General features: G+C 38.7%; 1 protein-coding gene across 1 annotated transcript; it reads right to left on the bottom strand.

Moving 5' to 3' along the window:
* Positions 1-2,726: 2,726 nt before the first annotated feature.
* On the bottom strand, positions 2,727-22,368 carry LOC132644050 (single myb histone 4-like). The gene is made up of 6 exons (XM_060360597.1): positions 22,309-22,368; positions 22,131-22,205; positions 4,181-4,457; positions 3,535-3,602; positions 3,032-3,233; positions 2,727-2,937 (listed from the first exon to the last, which is right to left on the bottom strand). Exons 1-6 carry the CDS (start codon positions 22,366-22,368, stop codon positions 2,903-2,905), a joined length of 717 nt encoding a protein of 238 aa, XP_060216580.1. The 3' UTR covers positions 2,727-2,902.
* Between the last annotated feature and the right edge of the window lie 1,978 nt (positions 22,369-24,346).

Genomic DNA, 24,346 nt, shown 5'->3' with positions numbered 1-24,346 from the left:
CCCGGTTCCCCGGAATCCGTACCTAAAGTTTTCAACTTTTCGTTCAATTGAATTGAAGTAGAAAGTGTGCAAAATGATGAAAAGACCTCCTAGACCCCTATAACTTGCCTAAGTGGGACCCGATTACCCTAAGACTCATACAAGTAACTCTATGACACGTAATATGGGTAAATTGTATACGCTACCTCGTCCGGCCCGAGGTGGGCCCGATACTCTCGGATTTTCCTATAGTCTTGGTTAACGTACTTGAAGTGAATCTAAAGGGGGCCTTTGATCCCGATTCCGTCACCAAGTAATAAGTGCTATGACTACCCCAACGGGAGTGCCCCTATGATGATAATGATAATGACAATGTCGGGCAAGAGAATGTAGCTATGATAAATACGACCGGAACGACCCTATGACTAAGCCAAGTACCTTATGTAAACATTAAATTGATAAACTAATTTTCTAAATCGTATTTATACCTTCTAGTTATAATCTTATTTTCTAAGATTCCAAAACCTATGACTGTCACCTAAAATGCCTGCGATTTCCTTTTTGGTTACTGTAACACTATTCTCCGTTAATAATCTCACTTTAAAATACTTGTTCCTTCTAGGTGAGACAAAGCTATCACTAGCATTTCGTACTGTAATCGGAGGTTACCGACCTTACGTCACTCCGATGGATACATGATTTTCCTTGGCTCTCTTGAGTGCTTATAGGATATATGTATATAAAGCGAGTAAACGTGTATGGATATGTATGTATATTAGATAAAGAAATTGTATATGAGACATGTATATGCATAAAAGAGGAGTAAGCGTATATGTATGTGTATATGGGGAAAAAGGGAAGGGCCACTGCTATATCACCACCTGATTCAGCTGGATTCCATCCTGGACGCGGGATGCCCGGACGCGGGATATGGGATGAGCCGTACGCGGCGTCTGTATATATATATATAATGTGTGATACCTGTGTGATGTAATATGTTGGGTTATCGTTGGGGAGGGGATTGGGGGAGCCGATTGTATTCGGCGTCTGTAAATGTAAGCAAAAGATACCGTTACTGAAACGTACTGTTTTATTTCTGTACACGAGAATAAGTAAGATGAAAATGTTGAGTCCTATGCCTATGAAAAGAAACGTTTCAAGGATGGAAAGGCAAGTCTACATGACAGCCGGCCCGAAAAGGGGCCTCCCTACTTACAGGTTACGTTCTTGCCTCGTTATACGCGCTATGACTCTGTGATATTATTATTGATCGTACTTTATGTTACTGCTTGAACTGTTTTCCATGCCTTACATACTCGGTACATTATTCGTACTGACGTCCCTTCTTGTGGACGCTGCGTTTCATGCCGCGCAGGTCAGCAGGTATACGGACCAGATTCCTAGTGCCCTATCAGCAGCATTCGACAGCGCTCCAGTTGTTCCGGAGCCTTATTTCACCGGTACTATTTTGTGTATGTATTTTCGGGCGCGACAGTACTCGGCCCTTTCTCTGTATAAATGTACTATGTCTAGAGGCTCGTAGACAGATATACACAGTCAGCTATGTACAGTTTAATTTATTTTATTCCGGATGGTCCGCGTTCTGGTGTAACGCGATATTAGAAAGTTTACTGCAAATGTTAATGTTTAGAAAAAAAAAATATGGCACTGCTTATACAGGATAGCTAAGGGGTGCTCGGTACAAGTATCGGGTACTCGTCACGGCCCCTGGTCGGGTCGTGACATTATGGGTGTTCCCTTCGGAACAGAATAGGAGCACAATATCAATAAACCATCACAAAATACATTTAGACCTTACTTGTCTAAGAATGGGATCATATGGGGTACATAAAGAATGAATAGAAACAAGGATCATGCCAAAGGAAGAAAGGTTTGCCTTACATACCTGGAAGCTTACATTTCACTTTCCAACTTACTTCTTTTCTTGCAATCTACGTAACATCATTCATAGTCTCGTAAACTACATATAAAACCATTCATACTATTATTAGGCTTGTCGTTATATACTTATCCTAATCCTCCAAATAAATCTTTCTAGAATCTGCCGAAATTTCGGCCGCGTCTCCTCTATTTATATGCCTAGCCCAAAATCTCAATTCAGCAACCAATAACGACAACAACAATACCAACATCAACAACAATATTATCAACACCAACATATTCAATAAACACCCCACACGATGTTTGATCCAATTTCTCGACCCATAAATTCATTATACGCTCATGTAGTAACTTTTCCGCCGTAGATAAGCTTAAATAAATACTATAAGGAAAGTTTCATACCTTTCACCCACTAGAATTGCAATATCTTCTATTATCACCTTGAATCCAAGCCAATTTTCGCCGAAATTCGATATTATAATCGCAGCCATGTTTGTCCAAACTTAAATTCGGGGATTTCACTTAGTTTGCGTTAAAATCTAGTGGACGGAAGTTGGGAGAGTTTTCTAGAGAATTTTGGAAATATTGGGAATGTTCTTGGCTAAAAAAATGAGGTTTAGGATCAGATTTGATCCTTAAATAGTGGGTCAAATTCGGGGGGTCACTGTAGCAGCACTATAGCAAGTCGGTACTGTAGCAGCCCGGTTACTGTAGCAGCATTTCTGCTCCGTCAGCCTAACTTGTAACGTCCATAATTCTCCACTTCGATGCCGTATCGACGAGCAGTTTATTGCGCTCGAAACTAGACACGATGAACTTTACTTTAGGCTTTTACTTTATCCCTCTCTATTTTTTGTTACATAGAATACATAATAGGAGGTGTGGATCTGTGCACAGGTCATCACTAATACATAATTTTAACAAACTGCATATCACTAGTTGCTACGAATAGAATAATTATTACTACTTTAGAGGTTCTGAACAGCTGAATCCGACTTCACAAAATAGGGGAAATGACATATCATGCCATTAGCAGCACAATTTCGCCATGTGAACCTGTTGATGCAAGGAAATAAAGATATGAACGAATGTCTCGCAAGACAATTTAAAATACAACACATACAAACAAGGTGAATAGGATGAAATAGGCATTTCTCGAAGGTATCCTTATACACCTGCAGTGAGTTATCACTGTCTTCCTCCATCTTTGAGACTCTCTCAGCTTCCTTGGCCGCTTCAGCGACTACAAATGATTTATTTTCAGCTTCTGCGACCTTATAGGTAGCAGTAATTGCTGCTTCTTCGGCAGTGTCACCAAGATAGGGACTATTTGGCAACTTCCTTGGCCCAACCTGTTTTTGTTTTGGGGTAGCGGTCTTTGTTTATTCTAACACCTTTTTCTTAATCCTGTAGCAATTCTCAATCTGCAAAGGTAGCCGCAAAACAAAACGCCACAACTCAGACATTCAATCTTAAGAAAAATATCATGATGCAGTATTCGGTGGTTCATCAAATATACAACTAATTCAATTACGCTCTTTAGGTTATCCTCGGATTCCAGTTTCAAAATTCCATAAATTATTATAGATTTTTACGTGTAGAAGAAAAGGCTGCTGAGAAATTCAAATTTACTGACGTTAAGAATAAATTGACCAATACAATGATGACATCCATCTGCCAACTAAAAGAGCTGAATAAACAAACGAATGACTGAAAAACACCTGAACATGTCCAGAAGTAGTATGTGAAAGCACTCAACTATGAAAGATGCAAACATCATTCTTTTCCATCCAAACCATATTAGATAACCATATTATGTTTTTTTTTAATTTCTTTTTGGGAGGGGGTGGGGGTCAGGACGGGACCTTTGGTAGGAGATGCAAGTGATTCTTTACAGTAGATTACAAGTCCAGGAAAATAAATCATGAGTATTCATCAGAATTGAAAGAGGTACTCTTTTGAGATACCAAGAAATGAAATGATGAGAAATCATCACAGGATTTCTAATAAGGTAAATCTGAGATACAAGACTCTTTATTTGTCTAGTAAAAGGACATTCGGTAAATCACATATTTGTGCCCGTCTATCCACAACAGACCAAATTGCTTCACACCAGAATCAGCAGTTAATAGATTACCATAATGATGCACTTTATACAATTCAAACAAAAATAACTACCGGTTAGCTTTTCCCCACATCGGTGTCATTAAATTAGAAAAGTCTGAAGGAAATGCATTCATTATTTCAAAAGGATACAGATTTAACTAGTACATTCTCAAAAAAAGGATACAGATTTAACAAGTCTCAATCCCTGGACTATTCAATAATTTGAAAAGGAAATCCAGAAAGACAAACTCCAAAGCATTTTTTCCATCTAATGCGCATTTTGAAGAATCTTCCATGACGGTGTCTGCTGATGCATCTTGTGGAACTGGAACTAGAGTGGTAGAAACATGGGCCTGTGTGATGACCAATGGAGCTGCTGCAGCATCAGGATTAGCCATCACTTTTTGGGTCCTTGATTTATCTCTTGGTCCTTGTCCATTGGCACTAACGTTTAAATTTCTCCATTTATCCTATATAAAACACGACGCCAAAAAGTTTTTGAGAGAAAATGATAAGATTCTCATCAACAATCCAAATTAACTTCTTCTTCATCCCGCAAAAGCGTTGAAAGGCAGGTGGGATTTAAAAGCATTGAGCTATCATATTAATAGTCTGTTTGGCCAAACATCGAAATTTGCTTATTTTGAGAAGAGTTGTTTGTCCGAAGTCTTGGGTGAGTAGCAGTTTGTGTTTATATAATCAACTTGAAAAGCACTTTTGCAATATTAGAGCAGTAATTTATACTTGCCCAAGGTCCCAAAAGTGCTTCAAGAGAAAAAGCTACTTTTTTGTAGCTTTTGAAAAACAGCTTCTGCTACTACTCAAAAGCACTTCTAATTTTTTAAAAGCTTGGTCAAACACCTCAACTCTCTAAAATAAACGTTTTTAAAAGAATAAACACCTTTGGCATCCTAGAAGCTTGGCCAAACGGGCTATAAATCTAATGGAGGACATTACATTAACGCTTAACTATACATTTTCAATCTTCACTGGATGAATGCTTATTAGTCATAAACAAACTATTCTTTAAGGCTAGAAATTGCGAAACACCAGCTTGAAAGCAGGTGCATAGCCTAGAACAAGCAAATATCTTCATAAATTCTGTATCAGACCTAGCTTCACATGGTTCATGGCCAGGAAAGCAGTTTTAACCTGGGATAACCTAATCAAGAGGGGCTTCCGCTTATATTCTAGATGTTATATGTGTGGAGTAGAGGCATAGACAATCAACCATCCTTTTTTTCATTACAAGATAACAGTATAAATATGGAGGATCTTTACTAATAATCTGAAAGGAATCATGCAGGTAATGCCAAGGTACACCCTTGAAGTTTTGGAATGCTAGAAACAATACAATAGTTCCTCTGACCAGTACTCTTATTTTAATATTTTAGAATCACTGTAAGTAATTAATAGATTAGAACATCTTCCTAGAATAGCTCGGATCATACACCTATTTTTTTCCCTACCTAAATTACCCTCTAAAGCAGCTTAGATCCAAACGGTGGCCTCTATGCTAAGGAGGAAGCAAGGAGTGCTAGGTGTGTCGTGTAAACTAGATTTTGAAAAGGTACACGATCATGTGAACTGGAAATTCCTAGATTCCATTATGCTTCAAATGGGATTTGGGGAGAAGTGGAGGAAATGGATTCACTTTTGCATCTCTTCGGTGAGATTTTTTGTGTTGGTGAATGGTAACCGTGCGGTTTCTTTGGGAGCTCTCGGGGAGGGGGGGGGGGTGGGTGTTGACAAAAGGGGACCCCTATCATTGATGTTGTTTATTCTAGTTATGGAAGCTCTAAGTAAGATAATGGATAGAAATGTCTTTGGATGTTACCGAAAGGGTTTTCGGCGATTGGGAGTATAGGGACAGTATCGGTGTATCACTTGTTGGCGGATGACACATGGTCTTTTGTGATGCAAATGAGACGCAGTTGAACTATTTAGGCCATGTTCTCACTTGGTTTCAGGCAGTGTCTAGCCTTAAAATTAATTTGAGGAAGTATAAGATTATTCCTGTTGAGGAGGTCAATGACATTGGTTCACTCACTGAAGTCTTGAATTGCAGGTTGGGGCTCTTCCGAGTACATATCTCGGAGTAAAATTATGTAATGTACTTGTAAAAATGAAATGGAAATACCGTAAAGAAGATGATTTAGACTCGAAAATTGAACTCTTTTATTGATTCAACTGAAAGGTTACAATTGAATTAACCAGAAGTATTACTCCATAACCATGCGCTTCAATGAACTGTAATGGTGGAATTAGGGTAAGAAAAAGGTAAGCGAAAAAAATAATAATCGAAGAAGACGAAGAGAGATAGATTGAGAGAGAATAAGATTTTCTGATATGATTCTTCAATGCCCTCCCTTCTGTTTATAGTGCTGGGAGGGTGATGACGTGTCACCTCTGCTCCCTTTACTTTTAGTGACCCATGTGCCTCTTAATCAATTCAAATCATAACACATTAGATGCTTCGACAAGGATCATATAGTGTGAAGTCTGGTTCTTCAGAGGGTCGAGAAGAGAATAGCAGGGTGGCAAAAAAGATATTTGTCCAAGGGAGGGAAGGAAGTGATTATTAAGACTACTTTGCCAAGCATCCCCACTTACTATATGTCTTTGTTTCGGGCTCCAAATTCACTCACTGAAAAGTTGTTAAGGTTTCAGAGAAATTTCATTTTGGAATGTGGTGGATATGACAAGGGAATTTCACTTGGTTCGGGGGGAGGCTGTTACTTCTCCTAAAAATGGGGAGGTCTTGGAATCAATGAATAAAGATATTTAATAAAGCTTTACTGGGTAAGCACGCGGTGGAGGTACAAATTTTGTGGAGGGGAGTGATAGCGAATAAATATGGAATTACAGGAAGGGTGTTGGAGAACTAAAGATATCACCTTGCTATTCGGATATGGTTTGTGGGGGAATATCATGAAGGGATGAGATTATTTTTGGAAAAATATCTCATTTAACGTCGGAGACGGGAGGATAGTATATTTTAGAGACATAGCTGGTATGGGGGCATTTTATTGAAAGATGAATTAAGAGTTTGTACAGAATTCCTTGCCAAAGAGACTTGCTAATTCAACAAATTAGGGAGAAGCAAGGTGGAGAGACTTTTGGGGACTTGAGATTAAAAGGGAATTTCAAGATTGGGAAGTTACTGAGTTCCAAAGATTGTTAGCCCTACTTCATACTCCAAGTTGGGAAAAAAATTACCCCTCATATTCTCTTGCAAGTTTCAACAAATTTAATTTCCTTAATCCATTTGCCCTTCAATCCTTCCATAGCTCACCATATGCACTTAAACCCTTATAACCATAAGTTAAACACAAATAATCTCACATACCTCCTGAACGATAACTCGAATCTCAACATACGAAACTACGGGGTGTAACATAACTTATATTGATCGGGTCGTACGTTCCGTGGCACTAACATATGATGATTATGAATCGAGTTGCACGTTCCGCAACACTAATATTTATATTATATGTGTGTATATATATATATATATATATATATATATATATATATATATAAATAGGTGCTTATGTACATATGATTTTAAGATGTACAAGTTATCCCTCCCATTCCATGTTACCTTTCATATCCATATATGTTGTTATTTATGCCTTACATAGTCAGTACATTATTCGTACTGACGTCCTTTTGCTTAGTGCCGCTATGTTTCATGCCGCACAGGTGTATACAGATGATTTGACGACATTGGCTATAAGATGTTCCCAGGCTATCAGTTGGATTGATGAGCTCCATCTTAGTTCAAAGTGTTGCCGAGTAAGAGTACTTATGTTATGGTATCTCGTGTATGTTAGAAACTTTTACAGACAGTGTCCTGTGGATAGTGCGTCGAGATGTCGACAGTTGTGTAAAGCGATCATATAGATCGATGTGTTTTTATGCTTTATTTTTTTTAGATTTTATTGTGACTAAAGGTTTTCTTTGAATTAACGATAATGGAGAAGTCCCTGATTTGACGAAAGAGTTTTATTGAAAAGTTTTTTTTTTACCTGACGGAAGCATCATTTCGTAGATTAAAGGTTCACAAAAAGTTGTGACTCATGGATGGAATGATAGTACGGCAATCAGCCGAGTAGGGTCTTTGGTGTCAGTCGTGGCCCTCCGGTTTGGGTCGTGACACCCAACCTATTTCTATCCCTCCTTATTGTATGGCTCCAGCGGAGCTAAGGGAATTTAAGGATCAGTTAAAGGACTTGCTGGATAATGGCTTCATCTGACCAAGTTCCTCACCTTGGGGTGCTTCAGTCTTTTTTGTTAGGAAAAAGTAAGGTTCCCTTAGGATGTGTGTTGACTATCGCCAGCTTAATTGTCACACCCTAACCTCACTAGGGTGTGATGGGCACCCGACCCTTCCTCAGGGCCGAGCGAACCCTCTGACTTTTATTACACACGTAGTCCTTCTTGAACTTTTAAATCAAATAAAGATGAAATACATAGTACAACTTTAAGAAATATTCTTTTTCGTTGCTTTCAAACCAAACAAAATCTGTAATCATATAGAACTTTATATCGTAACACAAAGTGACACATCGGCTGATGGAGCCGCTTACAAAACTGACAACCAATACCCACGACTCTGTCTGCATAGTCTCTAACTTCAATCAGAAATCATAACACATATACTCTGACTCGGCAACACTCCAGGAACAAAACGGAGCTTGCCAACTTCGCTGGAACATCTTCTGTAATATCTTCCACTCATCTGGGTGTACCTGCGTGGCATGAAACGCAGCCCCCGAAGAAAGGGGGTCAGTACGGAAAATGTACTGAGCATGTAAGGCAAGGATCACAGTAAAGGAGAATCATAGCTGAAACAGAGATTTACCAGAATCAAGTATGAACTTTTAAAACATCAAAGCACTTTCCTTTTTGAATTGAAAATAATGTATGTCATCATATATCGTAAATGAAAATCATGTATGCCATCATCATATGTCATATATCATATAACGTGCCCCGACCCTCTAGCGAGGGACGTGGTGAGTAATGCATGCATGTCATTACCATATATCATATATAACGTGCCCCGACCCTCCATTGAGGGACGCGATAAATGAAATCATGTATGTCATCATCATGTGTCACATTTGCATATGACGTGCCCCGGCCCTCCATTGAGGGACGCGGTAAATGAAATCATGTATGCCAATGTCATGTATCATGTATGCATGTAACGTGCCCCGGCCCTCTTTTGCGGGACGCGGTGAATATTCCATCCTGGCCACCACCCCGTCAACATATCATAGTGTCATCATATCAAATCATATATAACATGCCCCGGCCCGCAAGTGACAGGGATGCGGTGAACAATGCAGAGAAGTACGCACGAGAACATACCCTGGCCTGGGCTCAGTGAAGTCCAAACTGAGGCTTGAACGAACAGAATAATGCGAAACCATATGCACATAAATCAAGACTCGATAGACAAGCATACTTACCGACTCCAGAAGGCTCAGAAACAAGTTTCGGGTCAATCCGACTTAGTATGAGAAAGTTATGGACGTTGAAGTACAGAACCTTCTACGAGCATTTCAGAAGTCATTTTTTTGGAAAATCGAAGCAATACTCATGTCAAGTATCTTTCGGATATCTTATAGATCAAATAAAATATAACTTTTAGAATCATATGCACATATCAAGGTATATCAAAGACTCGATGGAATAGTCGGACGTGCTAGCATTTGAAACTCAAGACTCTAGTCATATTGATTATCTTTCGAATACCATTCGGAAACATATCAAATAGACCTTCAGACATCATAAATACGCATCAAAATCATATGGAGTAGCTTAAGGAAATCAATAACGTTAGCCATCCTAGTGGCTCTAAGAGCAGGATTTTCTTTAGAATCATGCATATACGTTATTTGCTCGTCTCATAAAGATCATGCCAAAAGAAAGAAAGGTAAGCCTTACATACCTGTCCCACGACCAACTAGCTACGCTTATTTGTCCAAACTTGCTAGTCTACATTCAAAAGAATTGACATAATCATTAGATTCATCGACATATACTCGCCTTAGTCGTTCAAATGAATTTACTTATATTCTACCGAAATTTCGGCAGCATTTCCCCTGTAAATACAACATCCCCAAGAATTTAACTCGGCCCAAATGATCAACAACAAATCCGAGAATGTAACTCGGCCAATTTATCAACAATAATCCGAGAATTCCACTCGGCCACATTATCCACAATAATCCGAAATCTTCCAAACTTAATAAGGACAATAACAACACAGTGTTTTCTTCCAAATTCATGAACTACACCACAATCTACACTTTAACAACTTTGTCAATCAATTCCAAATACCTTCTAACGTTAGTAACTTCTTTTACATAATTCGACAACATTTTCTTATATTCAATTCAATCACAACAACCAACTTACAATCTTCCAAACACATGTCTCACTTCCAAATTCATAAATTATATTTACAACTTACACATTAGGAATATCATTCCTACAAGTATAAGAAACCATACTAATGTCATACTAACTTCTTCAATAATGCACAAACGATTTCAAATTCATTCCAAGCCACAAACCTTCATTTTACATCATGAAATCCACAACACAACAATCAAACTACTAAATAAAATCATTTCATCTTTTCTACACAACACCACCCTATTCGGCCATACCACATACACACATATTTTATGAATTTCACCCTTTTCCACATACTACAACACTCATAATCCTCCATAAAACATGTAAGAGAAGGTTGAACACATACTTTTTTCCCTTTATCTCTTCACTCGGCTAGGGGCATATATTGCACAAATGAATGATTTAATTGCTCCAACAACTCCTTCATGTTAATAAGGACATTCGAATTGGTTGGAATATTAGGAGAAAATAATTTTTCTTGATCAACTCCATGGAGTCAATTTCCCCTAGCCATGGCCGAATGGCTCCTTGGTTTTTCTTGGAGTTTCTTTGAGTTTTAAAGATGAAAATATGTCTTGCTTTGGTCATCTCTCTCTCTCTCTATATATATATAGCTCCTTCCAATACCATGTGAACACATGTCTCTTTCTTGAAGTTTCCTTAAATATTAAAATAAGATGACTAATTATTTTATTTTTGTCACCACTTTTCTATATATATTTATATATATATCACACGGCCATAATGGCCCCTTTCAAGAATTTTCTTGAACTTTTCGTGAAATTTCCGTTTTGCCCCTAGCCTTTCACAATATTACCATGAACCCTTTTGTGAATTTTCCTTTTTACCCTTAGCCTTTCCCAATATTTCCATGCTAATAGTATTCATAAATAATATTCATAACCAACTTGTACATTAAAATAATTTTGGAAAATGGTCTTGCCCTCAACTTGCCACGACTTCCTCGAAATATTCGAACGTACAAAATACGGGCTATAACATTAATAAGTTAACCATTAAGAATAAATATCCTTTGCCTAGGATAGATGATCTATTCGACCAACTTCAGGGTGGTAAGTTCTGTTCGAAGATTGACTTAAGGTCTGGGTATCACCAATTAAAGATAAAGGAGGAGGATATTCTGAGAACCGTTTTTCGCACTCGTTATGGGTACTTTGAGTTTCTAGTGATGTCCTTTGGGCTGACTAATGCGCCTGCTACATTTATGGATTTGAAGAATCATGTGTTTATGTCACGACCCAACCCTGTGGGCCATGACTAGTGCCCGACCTGGACACTCGTATACGTACCTGTTGGATATAGTCAAACTGAATCTAAGAACAATATGGAAACTTGCAAAAGAACTCAAAGGTCCATAACGTCGTCACGTATATATATATATATCCAGATAAACTGTCTCCTGAGGAGTCACAACTAATCAAATCATAAAACAATACGCAAGCCGACAAGGCTGCCACTAAAGACGAACATCATATCATTGCATATCGTATAGACACAGCTGAACAGAACTTATACACAACCCACAAATATGTCTACAGACTTCTAAGAGTATCGATAGCGAAATATGGCGGGACAGGGCCCCTCCGTACCCCTGGATAAACATGTATGTATACATCATAAGATCTGCACCAAAAGTCTAGGCTCCGGAACAACGAAGCTTTCCAAGACAGCTGAGTAGAAGTCCTATGCTGAAGGGTCACCAAACCGACTATCTGTACCTGCGGGTATGAAACGAAGCCCCCCGAAGAAAGGGGGTCAGTACGGAATATGTACTGAGTATATAAAGCATAAATTACAGTAAAGAGAATCATACTGAAGTAGGGAGCACAGGAGACAAGTATAACATCCAGAATACCAAAACACTTGCCTTTTGAAACATAAATCATGCATGTCAATATCATATATCATACCTGGCCCATTATGGGACTCGGTGAAAAAGGTCGCCACATACCATCCTTGGCGCCATAAACACATCATAACACCATGACATCATAACACCATCATATATATATATATATATATACCGTATCCCGGCCCTCTAGTGAGTGACTCGGTGAACAATGCAGTGAAACTGTGCACGAAAACGTATCCTGGCCCGGGACTCAGTGAAAGATATGTTGAGGCATGCACGCGTAGAGTAGTGAGCAACCATATGCAAATTAAATCATATTTGAGACTCAATAGAATAATCAAAACGAACTATCATTTGAAAATCAAGACAATAGTCATATCAAGTACCTTTCGAATATCACTATGGATTATATCCAAATAGAACTTCTGGAATCATATACACGTATCAAGACATAATGAAATAGCTTTTGGAAATCAAGAACATTAGCCATCCTAGTGGCTCTAGGAATAGGAACTTCTTTGAAATCATGTACATATCGTCTATCTATTTCATAAAGATCACCAAAAAGAAAGAAGGGTTAACTTGACATACCTTTGGCGCTTAATCCATGACTCGATATGTACACATTGCCCAAAATATCTCAACCTATATTAAGACGTCAAGACTATAGTTAAGCTACGAAATGGCATAAAACGTACTTTAAACCATCTCAACATCAACATACACCATTCTTGCATTCAATTCCATATCCACCACCAATTATAGCAAGTTCAAACCATCTCCAAAACATGTAGAAAAGTATTAAATCTTACCTTAGAGACAAGCTCTCATTATCCACCTTGGCCGTAAGCTTCCTCTCTCCTTTCTTCCTCCAATTGAACATGAAAATCTAACAATTTAATGGTGTAGGAGGGGCTGGCCGTGAGCTATTTAGGGACTGCCATGGCTGGCCGTGAGCTTCTTGAAGCCATGCCATAGCCATGGCCGAACCCTCTCTCCCTCTAGAGCTTAAAGCTCCTCTCTCTAAGTTGTATTTTGCCAAGTTGAAAATGAGATATAATTGATGACTTAGTCATCAAGTCATGGCTATATATGGTGCCTACAAAGTTGACACGTGTCCACTCTTATGACACGTGTCCATCCTTATGACATGTGTCCAATTTCCCCCAACACCAATCAAATTCTGCCATGTGTCGTGGGCCCCACTTTGTGGTCTTAATTATCTTAATTAATCATTAATCTCCACTTAATAATATAATCATGGTTAATTTATCCCTAATCTCCACTAATATTTCTACACTAATGAAATTTACAAGCAATCGTGCACGCATTAAAAATCAGGAATTTAAAAGCCCTTGTGTCATATCCCAAAAAATAATCTCGTCCTTAAACTTATATCGATTAGCTTACGAATAATCCGACGTGCAAAAATACGGGGTATAACATCCTTCCCCCCTTTAGAACATTCGTCCTCGAATGTTAAACTGGTCCTGAACTCCCAATACTTACTCAAGTGTTCTCTTATTTAATTATGCCCCTCACGTGCCTTTTTCATTGGTCGATTCGCTATAATTCATTATAACGCATTCCAGGTCCCTACATAGTCATTCCCTTAATATTTCCTCCTTCTCTTGCTTCTCAAGGTAATTATTTCACGTCGTTGTCTTTGCTCTCCTCTTCATTTCGCGGTTGGTTGTCAGTTGTATTTCGAGCTCTTCTGCTGAAGTGTTACTCTTTCTCTTGTCTGCATACTGTTCAGTTGTACTGTCACTGATTGATTCGGACTTGTATTCATGGTGTACTTAGCCACAACTCGACTCTTTCTTCTTCTACAGTTACTCCCTTAAGATGATGTATCATTCACTTCACTTTACTTCTAATCTTTAAGTAAGACCTTGTAACGTGCAGACATCCCTCATCGATTTATTAGACTTTACAATTCTTAGAGTATTTCATACCTCCAGTACTTGTAGACCCTTCACAAACTCTACGGATAAAACGAAATTTCCCAGAGTGTAATATTATTCTACTCCGATAACCTCGCTTTGCTCTGCTATTACAGTCCGTATTCTGGAATTTTCAGCATCATGTGTCACTTTCTTACTTTCTTTTAAAGGTTTTTAACTATCACTTGCTTTTAGTTCTAGATCTCGATCTTTAGGGTTGGCTATCAAATAGCGCTAGAGTTCCCTCGTATTATAACTTTAGGCATATTATCTCTTGTCGTTTCTTTATTTATGACTCAAACTCTTCTATTGCCCCTTTACTTAAATTTGCTCTTAGTTCTCCTATCACGCATCATATTGCAATCTTTACAAGAGTATGTGTAGGTGCTCAAATCAGCCAGGAAAATACCTTAGTGTCGCCTCGCTAGTCTTTATACAGACCCTATATTCTTCTCTTATATCTTTCAATTGATATAACTAGTCCATAACTATGGCTTTTTCCCTCAGTACTAATTTCATTTCGGTACTTGGGTTCAAACCATCTCCAAAACATTTCCCTAATGTATCCAAAATATCGTAACCACATTGTTATTACTAAATCCTTACTCTTCTTATCAAGTACTCACTTGGTCTCATTTTTAGCATAGAAATATTCGTAGATTGCATAACTATTCTTGTACAACTTGTATAGAGTATATCCAATCTTGGTCATAGTTTTCCCCTCTCCTGGTTCATTCTGTTTTGCATATCTTATTTGTACTAAAACTCACTTGCGGTCTATCATGTCATGCTCCTTCCCCTTTCTTTATTCACCATTTGATTTTCCCATATCCTACTATAGGAGATTTCTTGTCCTTCCTCCTTTGCTACTTATAAGTTACAGTATCATTAGCAAGCAACCCCATTGCCAACACCTTAGCCTCTAATCCAGTATAACATTGCTATCCTTTATAATATCTCTTAAGCTACTCGTTACCATTTTCTTGTCGTATTCTTCATTTTTATAAGCATTCACTTTCTAATGTCATATTATACAGAATCTTTACAAATGATCCTTAGTCTTGTCTCAAATACCATCCTGTCTTTTATCCATCCGTTGCTGGCTATCAGAGCTTATTAACTTGTTTCAGCAAGGGATCTCAATTGAAATTTAAGCATCTATATCAAATATATTTCTGTGTCAATTATTTCCATTTATACTTACTTTGCTTTCACCCGCTTCCCCCCTTTGGGGTTGTACTTATACCATATCCATGTCTTTTCTTTATCATTTATAACTTTGATTCCCCACGTACGAAACCTTAACCCAATCACGAAGCGATGAGAACTATCCATATATAGTACAAAATCTTATCTGATGGTTGGTACTCGAGTAATATAATTAATGTAACGATTTATCCAAAGCCACATTCCATTTATTCCGATCAGTAATTAGCTAGTGCTTATAGTCGTTTCAAATTCTCAATTAGGTAGCACTTATATTCTGATGATAAGTGTCCCAAGATTTCCTATAACACTATATTTATCCCAACGAATATCATCTGTTTCTTCTAATAAATCCACAATACATCAGTTGTTTCGCAAATCCACAATCCCTGTCCTTTAAGGATTTCACTATTTTCGAGGCGAAGTCACATAGACGCAGTACTCCTTTATGCCTCATGCTCTTTCACCCTTGTTGTATACCCAACGCTAACTTCTAACTTACTCAAAATCATATCAAATTCGTTTTAATAGTGGTCTTGTCTTATCACCTTCTCGTCGTACTACACCTTAAGTTTGTAGCAATTTATTTCCCTTTTATTCTATACTCATACTCAATTAATTACGTCTGTCTTGAGTGCTTCCTTTAGTATTCCTTTCATTTCTCCAGTCTACGTCCATCTTTTATTTTGTGCACGAGGAATCTCATGCTACTCCCGTATCCTTCGGAAAACACTACTTCTACATAACCCCTTTCTCATTTTCAAAGTATATTCTATTCATCCCTATTTGTTCTTATCATACCTTTCATTTCTGGCATTCATTCTGTCCCGTTGCTCATCTTCCTTTAGTTCGGTCTTTCACAATTCTGTCGCTTATATTACTCATTTTCTCAGCTATACATGTCATAACACATTGCTACACTGTAATCCCACTCGCTTTTTTCTTATCTTCTTCTTTCTATTAACCCCTTCTCTTCCTGTGCTCGCTTTCACTTTCGTTACCAATTGATCTCTATTTTGAACTTCCCTATAGGACTTTGTAAGTGTTTTTTTTGTTCTATATTTGCTTTTCCATTCACACTGATCACATCATATCCTTTAGTTACTTCCTTGCTAGGCTTTACTCATTTCTATAACAATCCTTATGGTATTCACATTACATCCTGTTCGTAATCCATCCTATAACGTAACACTTCCTAACCTTAATCACGATTCTTACTATGTTTTAATTGCACTCTGTGGAGTAGGCGTAATTAACCCTTCACCCTTTCTGATCAATCTTATCCTTAATATCTCACAAGCTGTCTTATCAATACCTTCATAATTTGTCATAATTCTTCCTCCTCCGTACTTTTATCTCAATCATACTATCACTCCTTTTAACTGTAAACTCCTCGTAATTTATCCCTACTTATCAGTTCACTCGATACCTCAATAAAAAAATTTGTTAAGATTTGCCACCTTTTTCTAAATCATCCCTTAGTACCACAAGCCCTTCCGAATTATTCTAGCATTTCATCAACAACATATGAAACACATGATCCTAGGCAGCCCACAAGTTTGAGTTTTCCTTCCACAAATTCCATCTCCAATTAGTTTATTAATAACTAATAAAATGTCACCATGAGGCATTCTCCAACCACCACCAGAAGAAAAACTAGAATCCGACAAGCACCACAAGAGTTCTAGTGCTTGATTCGCATGGTTTACCTCTAGATTTATTCTTGAGTCGTGAACGAATCATTTAGTTCATAAACTACTTGTTGTATGCTCTGTATTCTTCCAATGAAGTGAAACTTAATTGTTGGACGTTTTTGCCCTTCAATATGAGCCTTTCTAAGGTAAAAATGTGGCTGGAAAGTATTCTGGTCCGTTCAAATGAATTCCAAACTTTGCTGCTCATATATGCTTCTTCGAAATAAAATTTCCCAAGTGAGAATGGTGCCTCTTACGGATGACATGGAGGGTATCTCTTAAAGCTTTAATCCAACATAATAAATTTACCCTATCGGTATCGACTTTCAAGAATATCATGAACCTATATCTCATTCTTTTTTTTCTATTTCTGGGAAAATTTGGGCAGAGTTCCCTCTGTACTTCTTACCATCCCAAAACTTGCACGCAGGAAATACCAACAATGCCTCACAGGGCCAACATATATACGTAAATATCATATCATATCATAGCAACACAGGGTTCCCAATTTCAAGTAAAAAGTATAGAGGTGTCGAAACTTACCTCACATATCGCACCTCGAGATGTACCTGATCCTTTAACGATCTGTCCGGTTATACCTTCCTATCTACCTTCCCTTTCATTCTTCAACTTTACATGTCAATCATACTTCAATATTTTTACCTTATCCTACATGCATCTTTCGCATCGTTGCTTACCTGCGTACTTTGTAACTTCCAATATCGTCAGTCACTTTCTTCTGTCGATGCCGTTCTTCAGTTGAAATCAAGGGTTAGTGGAAGGGATTTCATTTCCTATGGCTGGGCTCTATCGCACGATCTCAGATATGAAAGAAAGGTAACATCCTAAATGTCCTGTAACTTCCTGTTTAAAGATATGCTGCACAACACACCGATAAAGAAGACTCTACTAGACACGGTCTGTAGACACTCCGAGGATGAACTGCTCTGATACCACTTTTTTCACGACCCAACCCCGTGGGCCATGACTAGTGCCCGACCAGGACACTCGTATACGTACCTGTTGGATATAGTAAAACTGAATCTAAGAACTATATGGAAACTTTCAAAAGAACTCCAAGGTCCATAACTTTGTCACGTATATATATATCCAGATAAACTGTCTCCTGAGGAGTCACAACTAATCAAATCATAAAACAATATGCAAGCCGACAAGGCTGCCACTACAGACGAACATCATATCATAGCACATCGTATCGACACAGCTGAACAGAACTTATACACAACCCACACATATGTCTACAGACCTCTAAGAGTATCGGTAGCGAAATATGACGGGACAGGGCCCCGCCGTACGCCTGGATAAACATGTACGTATACATCATAAGATCTGCACCAAAAGTCCAGGCTCCGGAACAACGGAGCTTTCCAAGACAGCTGAGTAGAAGTCCTATGTTGAAGGGTCACCAAACCGACTATATGTACTTGCGGGCATGAAACGCAGGCCCCCGAAGAAAGGGGGTCAGTACGGAATATGTACTGAGTATATAAAGCATAAAATACAGTAAAAAGAATCATACTGAAGTAGGGAGCACAAGAGACAAGTATAACATCCAGAATACGAAAACACTTGCCTTTTGAAACATAAATCATGCATGTCAATATCATATATCATACCCGGCCCATTATGGGACTCTGTGAATAAGGTCGCCACATACCATCCTTGGCGCCATAAACACATCATAACACCATCATATATATATATATATATATATATATATACCGTATCCCGACCCTCTAGTGAGGGACTCGGTGAACAATGCAGTGAAACTGTACACGAAAACGTATCCTGGCCTGGGACTCAGTGAAAGATATGTTGAGCCATGCACGAGTAGAGTAGTGAGCGACCATATGCAAATTAAATCATATTTGAGACTCAATAGAATAATCAAAACGAACTATCATTTGAAAATCAAGACAATAGTCATATCAAGTACCTTTCGAATATCACTATGGATTATATCCAAATAGAACTTCTGGAATTATATACACGTATCAAGACATAATGAAATAGCTTTTGGAAATCAAGAACATTAGCCATCCGAGTGGCTCTAGGAATAGGAACTTCTTTGAAATCATGTACATATCGTCTATTCATTTCATAAAGATCATACCAAAAAGAAAGAAGGGTTAACTTTACATACCTTTGGCGCTTAATCCATGACTCGATATGTACACGTTGCCCAAAATATGTCAACCTATATTAAGACGTCAAGACTATAGTTAAGCTACGAAATGGCATAAAACGTACTTTAACGTTAGTAACTTATTCCCAGACAATTAGGCAACACTTCACCTATATCGCTCAATTTCCTCACACTTACGCCAACCATACAACCAACCTAGCAACAACCCAAGCACGTTTAAGTTATTGCATTAAGAACCAGTCGAAACAAGATCCGAGGATACTCCAAAATAGCCCACATTCGTTTCGCATACGATATTTTATACATTCCTTTCTTATTGAGTTAGTGATTCACATTAGCAACGACATAACAACGGCTTCAGCCCTTATACGCAAGAAAATTTATCATAACATTACAACAAGTCCTAAAGCAGCCCGTCAATTACAATCAACACAACACAATTCTTAATGACACTTAGTCCTCCAATTTCACAAGATCAACAACACAACACATAATCTTAACCCTTAATCCCTCAATTCAACAAGAACAACCCACTAAAAAAATATAACTCCATTTTTAATCATCAAACCCCTTTACTTTCATCATTTTCTCCATGAAAACACAACAACTATACTAATTAAAATTAATTTACCGTGGCTAGATTAAAACAGCCCCTACACGGCCTAACAAAGTCTCAACATCAACATACACCATTCTTGCATTCAATTCCATATCCACCACCAATTATAGCAAGTTCAAACCATCTCTAAAACATGTAGAAAAGGATTAAATCTTACCTTAGAGACAAGCTCTCATTATCCACCATGGCCGTGAGCTTCCTCTCTCCTTTCTTCCTCCAATTGAACTTGAAAATCTAACAATTTAATGGTGTAGGGGAGGCTGGCCGTGAGCTATTTAGCGACTGCTATGGCTGGCCGTGAGCTTCTTGAAGCCATGCCATAGCCATGGCCGAACCCTCTCTCCCTCTAGAGCTTAGAGCTCCTCTCTCTAAGTTGTATTTTGCCAAGTGGAAAATGAGATATAATTGATGACTTAGTCATCAAGTCATGGCTATATATGGTGCCTACAAAGTGGACACGTGTCCACCCTTATGACACGTGTCCATCCTTATGACATGTGTCCAATTTCCCACAACACCAATCAAATTCTGCCATGTGTCGTGGGGCCCACTTTGTGGTCTTAATTATCTTAATTAATCATTAATCTCCACTTAATAATATAATCATGGTTAATTTATCCCTAATCTCCACTGATATTTCTACACTAATGAAATTTACAAGCAATCGGGCACGCATTAAAAATCAGGAATTTAAAAGCCCTTGTCTCATATCCCAAAAAATAATCTCGTCCTTAAACTTATATCGATTAGCTTACGAATAATCCGACGTGCAAAAATATGGGGTATAACAGTTTAAGCCTTATCTAGATCGCTTCGTAATTGTGTTTATCAATGATATCTTGGTGTATTCTAAAAGTCGTGAGGATCATGCTAATCATTTGAGAATAACTTTGACAACACTCGAGGAGAACAAGCTTTATGCGAAATTCTCTAAGTGTGAATTCTTGCTTGACTCTGTGGCTTTCATGGGGCATGTGGTGTCTGGTGACGGTATCAAGGTAGATCCTCGAAAAATTTCAGAGATGAAGGATTGGCCTAGACCCACGAGTGTGACTGATATTCGTACTTTCTTGGGCTTCGCAAATTATTACAGAAAGTTTGTGGAAATATTTTCATCTATAGCCTCTCCATTGACTAAGTTGATGCAGAAGACTACTAAGTTTCTGTGGTCCGAATCTTGTGAAAAGTCCGCCCAGTTAGGACGATTCCTTAATTTTCCACTGAATGGGATCCATCAGGCAGGTTACACCTTATACCTTGGCAAGGTATGGGGGCTCTGCTGGTCTGGCGAGGTACCATACTCCACGTACCTACGTGGTGATATCATGTTGTCAGTTTATGAAATGCTCTCCCTACTTACCATGGTTTACTCATGTTATATATATATATATATATATATATATATATATATATATATATATATATATATATATATATATATATATATATATATTCATGCTCATGTCCATGACCAGGTTTTCAATTTCACTACTTATCACATTATTCCATGCCCCATGTTATTTCTTTCTGTTGTTTTACATACCAGTACATTCAATATGCTAATGTCCCCTTTTATTGCCCGGGGGCCAGCATTTCACGATGCAGGTACTGATTTACCGGACGACGCATCTGTTTAGTAGGACTCCGCACTTATAAGCTTGTTGGTGAGCCCCATCTTCTTCGGGATTTAGTTAGTTATCTTTATGTTATTAACTATGTATTTAAAGGTATGTTGGGGGCCTTGTCCCAGCAAGTATGTTTAGCAAACTCATGTTCATGTCAGAGGTTTCATAGACTATAGTATGCAGTTATGTTGGGTTAGATATTCAGAGTGGTTTAGCCATTCTTGGCTTGATTTCTGATATTTCAACATTAATGTTTTAAATAAGTATTTGATAAGTTATTATGACTTCATGTGTATTCTTAAAGCCCATCATGTTTTATTTCCGCTCAAGTATCCCTCATGATGATTCAACAGGTCGTGTGGTTCGCTCGGTCACATGCAGTATGGCACCGAGTGCCGTGTTTCGCCCAGGACATGGTTCAGGGCGTGACAAAGCTTGGTATCAGAGCCCTAGGTTCAAGTGTCTTTAGGGAGTCTATGTAACCGTATCCAGTGGGGTCAATATTATATGTGTGAGGGCCCCACATATATAAATAGTTGACCACCAAGACATTTAGGATCGTCTCACTTCTTCCATACTCTAGATTGTGCAGTTAGAGCAGTACTCTCAGGATGCCTTTCTAATTCGTACGTGTACGCATTTTCATAAAATTCCTGCGAAAAGAAAATACACCAGAAGGGCCACAGCCACCATCAAAGAGGCTACCGTAGATGCAGCTCACGCAGAGGCCGTTCCGACCCAGAAAGCAACCCCAACCGCTCCTACAGTTACACCTCCTAGTGTTTCGGATGGAGATGTCAAGAGTGCTATCAACATGCTCACACAACTGGTAGCAACTCAGGCCTAACGTGAGGAATCTAGGTCAAGTTCAGGGAATAATTGAGAGTCTTCGAAGACTAAGGAATTTCTCAGGATGAATTCCCCAGTCTTCACGGGGACAATGAAAGACGAGGACCCCCAAGACTACATTGATTCTCTTTAAAAAATCTTCATGATTATGACAGTTACGGAAATCGAAACAGCTACCTTTGGAGCTCATCAGCTGCAGGGCATTGCTAACACTTGGTATGAATCTTGGGAATTATCTCGAGGTGAGGATGCACCCGATTCTACATGGGATGAGTTTGCAAGCATATTTCTAGACAACTGCATGCCAATAGAAGTCAGAGAAGCTAAGGCTGAGCAATTCCTGAAGCTCAAGCTGAATGGAAGGTCAGTTCAGGGCTACTATTTAGAATTTGTCAGCCTAGCTAAGCATGCTCCACATATGTTATCGGACATGAGGGCAAGAGTGAGGAGGATTGTTGGAGGTGTTGATTTTCATTTGTATGATGGGGCCAATATTGCTGCACAGAATGGAGGAATGACTATCTCCAAGATGGTTGCTTTCATACAGGGGAATGAGACAAGACTAAAGCAGGAGGAATCCTTGCAAAAAACGAAAGACAAGGAGTTCAACATGAGGGCCAAATCTACAGGTCAATTCAGCGGGAATGACAATAGGAAATTCTTTAAGAACAGGTTAGCAGGACCTGATCCATCCACAACAAGTGCCCAGTACCGACGTGATAATAGCAGAATTTCAAGACATCTACTTCTTAGTCTCAGGCTAGTGTGGGTCAGTCGACTTATACCCATCCGATATGTGGCAAGTGTGGTAAGAGACACTCAGGTGAGTGTCGTGTGGGTACTGATGCATGCTTTAGATATGATCAGTAAGACCATTTTCAGAAGGCCTTCCCATCAGCTAGACAGGGTATCGGAGGTTACGTGGCGCAGTCCACAAATTCAGCAGCTCATCCTAATAATCAGGCCCAGCAGGGGCACAATGCAGCTAAGTCTGGAAACGCAGGAGGAGGACAAAACCGTTTGTATGCGTTGACAGGTCATCAGGATACAGAAGCTCATGCAAAAGTTGTCACATGTACATTAACAGTCTTCACATTCGATGTTTATGCCCCTATTGACCCAGGATTCACTTTATCTTATGTAACCACATTTGTTGCTAAGAAGTTTTGTATTGAACTAGAAAAATTGCATGAACCCTTTGAGATGTCCATCCTATTGGGAGAGTCAGTCATAGCTAGGCATATTTATAGGAGTTGTCCAGTTTTAGTCCATCACCGTAGAATCATAGCTGACCTAGCAAAATTAGAAAAAATAGACTTTTATGTGATCATGGGTATGGACTCGTTAGCTTCATATTATGCCACGGTATGTTGTAGAACCAAAGTTGTAATATTTGAGTACCCTAATGAGCCAGTCATAGTGTCACACCCCGACCTGGCTGGGGTGTGATGGGTACCCGACCCTTACTTAGGGCCGAGCGAACCCTCAGACTCTCGCTGCACATAAAATCACGTCAACTCTTTTTTTTTCTTTAAAACAAATAATAAAGTACATAGCAAAACTTTTCTTTCAGAAATATTCTTTCTCGTGGCTTTCATGCCGAACAAATTTGTGATCATACAAAATTCATTACGTACACAGACCGACAACCAATACCCACGACACTGTCTGCAAAGTCTCTAATAAGATCCCAAAAGCATAATATACAGAATCTGACTCGGCAGCACTCCAGGAACAAATGGAGCTTTCCATCTGCATTGGAACATCTTCCATCTGTCCTCAACTCAACTGGGAGTACCTGCGCGGCATGAAACGCAGCCCCCTAAGAACAGGGGGTCAGTACGGAAATGTACCGAGTATGTAAAGCGGAAATATAACAATATAAGCAAAACCGAGCCAAAAGTATAGAAATAGAACAGGTAGTATCGGATCCGAGTCCGAAACG

This window comes from Lycium barbarum, chromosome 6, assembly GCF_019175385.1.
Source record: "Lycium barbarum isolate Lr01 chromosome 6, ASM1917538v2, whole genome shotgun sequence".
Taxonomy (NCBI): domain Eukaryota; kingdom Viridiplantae; phylum Streptophyta; class Magnoliopsida; order Solanales; family Solanaceae; genus Lycium; species Lycium barbarum.
Note: the sequence above shows the minus strand (reverse complement) of the source record. Positions and strands in the feature narration are given on the sequence as shown.

What these genes read in the sequence shown, in the direction of transcription:
- LOC132644050 (XM_060360597.1), bottom strand. Translation starts at nt 22,368, where the DNA reads ATGTTGATAGCACTCTTGACATCTCCATCCGAAACACTAGGAGGTGTA. An exon ending in GAGGTGTAACTGTAGGAGCG is followed by an intron (nt 22,206 to 22,308) that starts GTTGGGGTTGCT and finishes TTCTTTTCGCAG; the next exon opens with GAATTTTATGAAAATGCGTA. An exon ending in CTCTAACTGCACAATCTAGA is followed by an intron (nt 4,458 to 22,130) that starts GTATGGAAGAAG and finishes TGTTTTATATAG; the next exon opens with GATAAATGGAGAAATTTAAA.